This window comes from Amblyomma americanum, chromosome 2, assembly GCF_052857255.1.
Source record: "Amblyomma americanum isolate KBUSLIRL-KWMA chromosome 2, ASM5285725v1, whole genome shotgun sequence".
NCBI lineage: Eukaryota > Metazoa > Arthropoda > Arachnida > Ixodida > Ixodidae > Amblyomma > Amblyomma americanum.
Window position 1 is genome coordinate 186,995,360 of NC_135498.1, and position 9,877 is coordinate 187,005,236.

Here is a 9,877-nt window from a genome sequence, read left to right on the forward strand (position 1 = left end):
ATTTTCTGGCAGCTGTCCTGCCAGAAAATGTCTGTACAGTTCTGTTTTCCGTTTTTCAGTTTTTCGGTTATTTTACAATGTTAGATTTTTATCATTTACCGAAAATCCCTGTAAAATTTCTGTGAAATTTCATTTTCTGTTTCAAAGCAAGTCTGTGATTTTCAGGTCTTTCTTTCTCATTATTTACTGAAAGCTTGTAAAATGTCTGTGAAATTCATTTTTCTGTTTTCAGTTATTCTGTTATTTTACAGTGTTTCTTTTCTGTCATGTACAGAAAATCTGTAAAATTCACTTTTCTGTTTTCAGTTATTCTGTTATTTTACAATGTTTCTTTTCTATCATGTACAGAAAATCTGTGACTGCAAATTGAGTTTAGTTGTCTGTTTTTGGCTGCCCTGTTAATTTACACACAATTTTCTTTTTGGTTTGCAGAAAATATATTTGAAATTCTTGCAATGTTCTGTTTACTATTAGTTGTTCTTTTATTACAATTTTTTTCCCCGCACAAAATACGGTTTCTGTGCAAGCACAAGGGCTCATTAAATTACAAATACGAACTTTGCGTCGTTTATGCCAATGAAAGTGTGATATTACATAATTCGTTGCTCGGGGGAAGTTGCGTGAAGTAATTTAAGAATATCTAAATATGAAACGTTTGCACAACACTGATTTTCATCAGTATAGCATTGCCTGAGAACCAAAAGCCAAGCAGCTTGATATGAATGAACACTTTATTAAATCGAAAGTCACATCAGCATCAGCAGTCTTCTATAGCTCGAAGACTATTTCTGAGCCCAACATAATAAAATGCTATACAACACAAGCAACAGAAACTAAAAATCTAAAAGTCATAGTCTTTCAAAGCCGTTGCGAGTGCAGCCACTCTTGGTGACAGGCAGTGCTGCTTCCCGCCATTCTTTTGCACCTTTGTTCCTCTTGCAGGATTAATACCTGCAATAGCCCTGAAACAAAGAGCCACGAGCTATCACTAACGACCAGGCACAAAAACTTAATTTTTATAGTTGAAAGACAAAAATATATTCGTTCTACACTTGCACAACCACTCTGACAAGGGCGGATGTGTTAAAAAAATCAGGTCTCATATATGATCCGCTACGTTGTGAGGGGTAAAAGCTAAGTAAAAAAAAAACACTAATATCTTACCTGTTCCCACCCAGAAATAAAACTCTAGCTTTGTGAGGCATCACTTTGCTGCTCAAACCTTCTTTTCAAGCTCCTCATAGCGATAAAGTAGCAAGATTCGTTTTATCAACAACCAAAGATCAGAATGACTCACAGGCAGTGCCGGGCGGAAAGAGCATACGATGCTTCTACAATGTCATTGTTTACGAGGCATGTGTTGGAGTTTCCGGTCATACAGGTACCATTGGAAACAGAAGTATCTAGGATGCTACTGAAGTCATTTAAGCACCTTGCTTCTCAGTGATCACCTCATTTTACTACCACATATTGAATTACTTGAGATCGACTTTCATCTCCACAAGTGAGGTTTTGATCCAGTGGGTAATGATAAAAGTGTCGGACTAGTTCGTAGCTTATGCGCCCTAGGAACTCATAGCCACTACAGTATATGTGGCCCTATGAATGGAGGAGGATTGAACGGATAAAACAAGGAGAAACGTGCTTTAATAAAATGTTAGGTCTCTTTTGCCTACCTTGCTACAACGGTTTGCCATGTCAGGACGCACCCCTCTCTCATAAAAAACAGCCTGAAATCCGTACCCCGATTTCATTACCTTAAGTGTGTGTGTGAGATGCGGCAGAAAAAGAGCGGGAGAGACATTTTTTTCCTTCCGATTGATATTTTATATACAGGGTGATTTTTGTCACTTTTGAAGGTATGTATTAAATACTTAGCTACGTCGGTGTGGTCTTCTGAGCTGGACTGTACAGCAAGGCAGACATTAGGTGCCTCAAATGTATCTGTAGTTACATAATTAACTTTGACTGACTTTTCTATTTTTCATCTCAGAAGCAAGGTAGGTTATGTTGCAAAATTGATGGTCGTCAACTTTGAATATGAGCTGTTTTTAAATACTCCTAAATGGCAGTATCATTCCAGACATCGACCAACAAAAATACACATACGAAAGCTCGTTGAGTCAGCTTTCCACCATTGCATATTCATAGAAAAATCGCTTCTCGCACTTCTAATGCATGCAGCAAGTACAGGCACAGTTAGTGTACTTTTATGATGTATAAGTTAACTAGATTTCGGCAAGAATACGATGCGCAGTTACGGCATTGTATAGATAGGTAAAGTGGGCCAGCCAATTGAACAAGGTTTCCTTCGATACTTCGAAATACATTGCCGAGTAACAAAATTTAAAAATAAGCTTAACCTTCGATGTTGCCAGATAAATTTTTCAATACAACCTTCCCTTTAAAAAGCAGAAATAGTAAAGTTTGTTAGCTAATTTAAGCTGATTAATCATCTAATTATTCATCCTTATGAGGTACATAATGTCCACTTTGCAGTACAATACAGCACAATAGAAAGCACCGGCGCATTTCTCACACTTTTTAAAATAGAAGGCTGCAAAGGTTAAAAAAATTAACGTTTATAATACAGTTGCGTGCTTGTCACTTGCTTTGTTTTTGGTGTTGTGCTTTATTATAACAAAACAAACAAAATACCTGATCTCAGACCTTCACATTTACTAGAATGCATCCTTGTCTGTATGCTCTTGCATTAGCCTTCCAGCAGAACTAATAGACAGCACACAGGCGTGATCCCAAGCTGCTGCTGTACTGTTAACTATAGAGATAAAAGGTTTCTTTATGACGTCTCGCTGTTTGACACATATTTTCAAAAATGAGACTGGATAATGAGGGCATGTTATTACGTCAGTCAATGGTAAATCAATTATTAATTTCTTGTACTACAATGTTGCTAAAACTCCCTACCTTAAAGCAAATTTTCTTCGCTGCTGCTCCTATACTACAGCACACTACCAAATATCTTTAGCATTATTGCGTCCCAGTGCTAGTTCAATGCCAAACTGAAGAAATGCCAACTTTCACCTCTATAAGCAAACTTCATTGACAGTATGATATTCTCGATGAACACGCACACTGTTCAAAAAGCTTTTCAGTTGAAGTGCATTTTCTTCGCGTACACTCAGTTTAGCAGCGTAGTAACCGCTTTTCTAAATAGGGTTCTGGAAGATTGGCAGACTGCAGTATGCATTTGCACAGGGCGTGCTGTGACGTCAGGCAAGTGTACAGGTGAGTGAACATTGGCTTCAGTTCTTACCTCTGTGTGAATTCCAAGCACAGGCTCGTCTCCTTCTGGTACTGGATGTTAAAAGCAAAATGGGCAAAGAACAGCAGCTTGAAGGCCTCGTCTGGCTTCGATGCATGAAGCACTGGATGGGTGTCCACGCAGATTGTGTATGAATTAGCAGTGAGAAAAGTCCATCCTGGAAAAGAGTTGGAAGGAAGCATTATTATTCGCTTTGTCCTTTTTTTATTACGTCTTTCAGTTACACGTAAAGTCTTTATTCAGAGGGGTGGGTCCATCACCATTAGGTTTAGGAGGATAAGTGAATAACGAGGAAGGGATAACGATGAAGATTGCATTGACCTATATATGATAGGCACATCGAGCCAGCAATACTCATTAAGCATTTCAATCAGCGGGAAGTGTCTTTTAATAAATTGCATACATTTGTCTAATAAAATAAAGATTTGCATTTCGGACAAGGTAGCACCATTTAGTGCATTTTTCAGCAAAAAAGAACTGCCCCTTTAGTCAGTCATCAGTATCTTACCTTTCGCGCAGATGAAAGGACAGCTTGGCAGATCCCCCAAGTCATCGTCGCTGGCCATCTCCTTATATGAAAAATCCAATTCACATGTGCATTAGCATTAGGATCAGTCAATGGCATGTAATAAAAGAAAAATGTTGCCTTAAGTCCTCAACACAGAGGCCATTTCACTTAAATATGAGTTACCATTGCGTCGCACGCTAAAACACACCGCAGCAAGTCTGCTGGCTTTGAGGATAAATTTTTGTTTATGGGCAAGGTTGACATAAAACTTCCAGATTTTTCTGTTATCTCAGTACAAATGTTAGAGACGTGGGTAAAACAATCACTGCACTACTGTTATAAAAGGCAGTGCTGACTTGATTATTGGGAGGAATAAATTAATAGGACACTTCACATTGTGCATTAACGTGCGACGACTGCAAGGAAATAATGCAAACTACATTTATCAGTTTTTACCTCTGTTAGCTTGTAAAACAGCTCTTTGTCTTCTGAAGATTGCGAGCAGTAGTAGTGGCATGGCTTCGTATTCAACTGCCACTGACTTCCTGTTAGTTCTGGCAGCTTCTATTTCTTGGAGACAAGACTTCACACATTCTTTTTTTACTTGGCTGTGTGCGTAACGAAAAACTTGCCGTCCAACAGTCTTTAGTCGGTCATCGAAAGTCTTTGCAACATTTGAGCCTAGCAAGATGTTTACGTGGTTGGTCAGGTGCTTTGCCTGAAACAGAAATGGCCAGCTTCGCTCAATGTCTCGAATATTTTTGGATGCATTGATAAGCTGACGTTGTGATGCATAAGTCTCTGACATGAGCTGTGCAACCATGGTCTCATCTGGAAACGCAAGCCTGAACTGCGACAGCAAGTCGTCTTTTTTCTTCTCCTGTGAGTCAGCAGTCTCGTCAGATGGAAGCTTTGGCTGCCATGCCACACACCCATATGAGTCTCTCAGAATCTTCACTCGTTTGACACTCAAGTCCAGTTCATCGTCCGGTTCGAACTGATGTGGCTGCTCAGAGCTTGGCCTTCGTTTGTTGTTAACACAGTTTTCAAGTTTCCACAAGAGTGTCTCAATACCCGAGCCAATTACTGCCCCATTTAGGGTGTCCTCGAATGTCTTCGGGTAATGGCTCACAATTTCAGCTGCGATGGCCCTCAAGATCTTGCGACCTGGCTTCCTGTTTATGGCAAGAATATGGTCACTCACAAGTTGTACCATTTCATTCAAGTCGCTCTTTACTGGACGCTTCCCTTCTTGGCAAGGCTTCATAAGCTTTGGTGGGAAAACCTCCCAAGGTGTAGAAAAGCTTGCACACTGTGTGCTTGTAGGCGATTGAATGTCGTTGGGAGAAAGTGACACTGGTGGGTTGGGCGTAGCCGCTGAGTGAAACCTTTCAAGAAGAATCCTTCTGCTGATGGGCTTTAAAAATTGCAAATCCTCTTCAACCACATACTTCAGATGTTCCAGGGACTCTCACCACATTGCTGCAGCTTCTGGACTGTCAGCTCTACAATCTCCTTGTCCAGGGCTGGCAGCCAGTTGGAAATTCGTTGTTCCAACTCCATTGCAGCTATCTGAAACACAGTTCAAACTCCATCAAGTAATCCATGCTTCAAAACAAAAACAGGATAACTGCAGCGGGCAAGGTTGTACTGGATTAATGGTGTGTTGTCAAGCAAGCTGTCGAGCTCAATGCACTTGATTGGACCGTCATTACTTAAGATGTTAAAATACTGCATTCCTGGTTCATACGATGTACTAACAGTTTTTACAAGAAAAAAATGCCGGGCATCTTTCGACAGGATCAGCTGTATTTCCCCAAACTTTAGTTCGTTGTTCTGCCGTGACATTACAACTAGCATTTTGCACTCATACAACAGACCCCGAATAGTTGCTTGCTGTGTTGAGAAAATTTCCCCTTCATCAGAAACAACTTCCCGAACTTCGTTCTGAATTTCAGGACTGCAAAGGCTGATCATGAAAGTAGATGCATTGTCGAGAACGTCAGTACTGCTTCCTGTGTTCTTGTAAGCTTGGAAAAGCTGATGCCGCTGAGATAAAGTCAACGTCAAATTCTTGAAATTTTGACAATTTCTAGCACATTTCTTGAAGTAGCTGTGTTTGCTCTCGCATCGCATTATCCACAATCTGATCAGGGGACCAAACTGCATAATAAGCATTGGATAGTGATGAAGGTAATGGTGTTTTGGCCTCAATGGAATATTTGGGAACAGAGCTGCTCTGCTTGTCATGTAATCTTCGATGATATCTTGGAGCCTCATAGCCATTGCACTTGTAACTGCTGGCGCAGTAACTAAAAGAACAATTTCTGATCAATCATTAATTGGGAGACGCCTCGCATGCTGACTTTCAACCAATTAGTATAGCAGCACCGTAGATACTAATTTGTACTGTGAACAGCATGCATTTGAATACATAAGCTTGAACACACCTGTCCTGAACATGGTAGAAGTCGTTTTCTTTTTTTATACTGAAACCCAAACAGTGCCTTACATAGGAGCTGTTATTTAGGCTTGTTCTCTGATATATGCATCTGTCTCGCAAAGTAAATGGATGATCAGTGTTAGCTAGTCCACGTTGTACTTCTATCGTCGCATTTGCTTTGAATACCGCGGCCATGCACTAGTGCGTGATGATTGCGGTTTTATTTTGGCTTAGTTACAGGCTCTCTTGACTGAGCTGCAGCGTGATTGCGGATGCCTTAAGTTAGTATCTACTACTTTACAAAGGCCGGGAGCCTTCCGCTCAGGTTGTGAATGCATTTCTGCCAGTTTTTTAGCGCGAAAGCACTAATCCGGAGGTTCCTACCCCAAGAAAATTCTGCTCTTGCTTACTTGTGAAGCAGCTGCATAGGAACACTATACCAGTTAGCCAAGCATAGTGATGACACTGTGCCTATACATGATAGCCATAACAAGGGCAACCATGACCCGAACATGAGTTAACTTGGAATTTGGTGCCCGGGCCACCGCCAAATTTCAGCATGGTTCACCCAAAAATTGACCTCAGCCAAACTGGACCAAAACTGATTATAAGTAATCAGTTTTATTCAATACAAGTATATTTAGTTCTCTGCAATGTCCAGTTCAAGTACTGTTAATTTGATTACATTCGGAGAATTTTGGTTATTTAAGTCACTAATTACTCTTCACTAATTAGCGGTCACTAGTCAGGTACTACTAATTGTTAAATTATTATGTCAAGTCCAAGTACTGTTGATTTGGTTGATTTTCTGGTAATTTAATTCCCTAATTGCTTTTGACTAATGAAGGGTCACTTATCAGAGGTCACCATTTCTCCTTTACTACCTCCAGGTCAAATACCGTTCGTCTGATTACATTCGGAGCATTTATAGCCATTTTATTCACTAATTGTTTATCGCTAATTAAGGGTCGGTAATTAAGTGTCAGTATTTAGTTCTTTACTACCTCGAGTTCAGGTAGTGTTCATTTCATTGTAATTTAAGCATGCAGTCAAGCATCTACGCCGTTTGCAATTCTGCGCCAGCCTCCGAAGAGAACTGACACGTGCGGGTGACCGACGACCCGTTCCCCGCATAACATGCATCTCACCGTCCAGAACTGTCCGTAATACGTGATATAGTCCAATATGGTAGTCTCATTAGCGGACAAACAGATCAAACAGCATATTCAACATTAAAATTTTCAGATTATATTTCACAGCCATAGCAAAAGCCGTGTGGAATCTATTTGACGCTTATGCCGATACAGCGGCGGCGACCAGGCCGCCGAGCCTACTGAGGCGAAGACATGCTCCACCGCAATACACGGGGGAGCGCAGGCCGCGTAGCAACCGCAAAGCTGGAAACGAACGATCCACCTCCGGGTCGACGTTGCTTGTCGACAGCTAGGCAAGGGCCAAGACCGCAGCTGTGTTTACTCGAGAAAGTTCGCGTACGCATGCAGAGTCTGAACACTCGTGAGTTCAAAGATACCGTGAGCCGAACGGCCTCCGCTCAGCCGTAGCTCCGCGTGAGCAAGATGCGATGCCGCTGCATTCGAAACGACAAGCTGGCGCAGGGCTGGAATCTCGCGAGACTGGTTCGGCTCGCGCGAGTGGCCGGTGCGCCGGCCGAATAACGACAGTCGGCGCGGCGGCCAATGCCGCGAGTCGAAGCTCAAGCGAGAACCCGAGCCCTGGCAGATCTCAAATTTAACGCACACACCACGTTAAAACACGCTGCAAAGATTTCAGATAGCCTTTAGATGCAATCGTGAATGCGATGAAAATTAAGGACTGCGTGGTTGCGGTAGCGAGGCCGCGGCACGATTTAGAAGCTAGCACAATGAAATATGGAATAGACACACGACGCTTGCCGCTACGGCGGCGTCCGCGGCGGCTAGTGATTCGCGCGTGAGCGCTCGTCCTGTTCGTTTTAACTTTTAACTGCGTGTCAAAGCTGCACCTTCACCATGAACAGTTTACGGAGCGTAGGCAGCCTGAAACCGCAAGGCGGAGGATGAAAGTTACGCAGGGCTAGGGCTTTCCCGCTATTTAGTGAGATGCGAGCTATGTTCCCATGCCTTAATATTTCGCTACAGTAATCCACCTCCATCGCACGCAACATCTACAATATAGTTTAGAAATTTCCACCGGTGACACAAAGCAAATCACACTGTCTGTATCAAGTGGCAGAGATTGTTTGTTCACTCACCTTTCCAAATGAAACGAATAAATCGATGCACGAAGACACCAAGCCCCTCTTCATGCGGAAGTCATCTTGCGAAGTGCAGCTCCGCATCAAAAGCAACCACATAGTACTAGTTGTGCGAAAAATTTAGTTTACTACACTCTAGGCTTTAAAAAATAAACGGATGTTTTTAAGGTGTTCAGGTGCATTATTCGTAGCTTACTTCTTAATAGAGACGCACGTGACTAGACCACGGCGGTCAAAAAGAGAAAATGTCTGTTTTTTTGCTTGATCACCTTTCTGTTTTTTCCAGTAACAGATTTTTTCCGTGCGGCAACAGTAAATTTCTGCAAAAACGCCTGTAATTTTACACACTTTTTTTACAGTGTAGAGATAAAAAAGAATGTACGCGAAAGAGTTGATGCAACTGATACAGCAACAGAAGGCCACTTTTGTTAACCGTCACGCCAGCCGCCTTAACGCAAGTCGAGGAACCCAACGACAGCAGCGAGTATTAATCTCTAAAATCAAGGTGCTAATTAAGATCCGGCATCGTCAGATGCCGGATAACGTAAACAGACCACGTAAACAGACCTACAGCGTCCGCTGCTGTAGCAAAGCTCCCAACTGCACAACTTTCTCCTACGTGATTCACTGCTAGGAATCGCACGTCCACGAAGATTAATAACCCACTAGTTTGCGCACCAAATAACATAATAGAATGACTCATATCTTTCCTTTCCTATACTCTGGATACAGTCCAACGCCCGCAAGAGCACGACTCGCTCATCCGCGTACATCAGCTCCGCCAACTTTAGACAGCAAGTTAGCCTGCATCGATGTAGACTTCGGTGAACCAGTCATCTTAGACGGCTTCGTGAGATATGGAACGCGTCCCAAGATGGCGGCCCTCCGGCTAGACGTCTAAGTAGCCGTCTACTTGGGAGTATTGGAACGCACCCCTAGGCGCGCGGGCGAGTGGCGTGTGTGGTCAGTCGCGTCAAACTGGCGACACCATGCCGGGCGGGGATTCGGAAGTCGTGCAGTCCAACCACTCAGACGCGGCGCAGCGGCTGCGCCAGGAAAAGCGCTTGCGCATATGATGCGCAGAACGTTCGGCGCGCCATCTGTCGTAGATTTGCGAAGCTGCGGCGCCCCAACGAGAGGGGGAACCGGTCGGGCCGGGCCGGGCCGGCATGTATGTATGTATGTATGTATGTATGTATGTATGTATGTATGTATGTATGTATGTATGTATGTATGTATGTATGTATGTATGTATGTATGTATGTATGTATGTATGTATGGATGGATGGATGGATGGATGGATGGATGGATGGATGGATGGATGGATGGATGGATGGATAAGGCTAAATCCTTTAAATCGGAAGGTGGCTCAAGCCACCCAGCACG

The 9,877-nt window shown here is 42.8% G+C and overlaps 1 protein-coding gene across 2 annotated transcripts; it reads right to left on the reverse strand.

Annotated features, from left to right (window-relative positions):
• Positions 1-713: 713 nt before the first annotated feature.
• Positions 714-8,631, reverse strand: LOC144122085 (uncharacterized). Of its 2 annotated transcripts, XM_077655603.1 has the most exons (5): positions 8,489-8,575; positions 4,251-5,366; positions 3,795-3,855; positions 3,278-3,443; positions 714-962 (listed from the first exon to the last, which is right to left on the reverse strand). In XM_077655603.1, exons 3-5 carry the CDS (start codon positions 3,850-3,852, stop codon positions 842-844), a joined length of 345 nt encoding a protein of 114 aa, XP_077511729.1. In that variant the 5' UTR covers positions 3,853-3,855; positions 4,251-5,366; positions 8,489-8,575; the 3' UTR covers positions 714-841. The 2 variants fall into 2 exon arrangements, with proteins under 2 accessions (XP_077511729.1, XP_077511728.1); XM_077655602.1 differs by lacking the exon at positions 4,251-5,366 and having other exon boundaries at positions 8,489-8,631.
• Between the last annotated feature and the right edge of the window lie 1,246 nt (positions 8,632-9,877).

Coding starts and splice junctions, on each gene's coding strand:
- LOC144122085 (XM_077655602.1), bottom strand. CDS start 8,590: ATGTGGTTGCTTTTGATGCGGAGCTGCACTTCGCAAGATGACTTCCGC. Junction 3,856..8,488: donor TATTCGTTTCATTTGGAAAG/GTGAGTGAACAA, acceptor TTTTCATATAAG/GAGATGGCCAGCGACGATGA. Junction 3,444..3,794: donor TCCTTTCATCTGCGCGAAAG/GTAAGATACTGA, acceptor ACTCTTTTCCAG/GATGGACTTTTCTCACTGCT.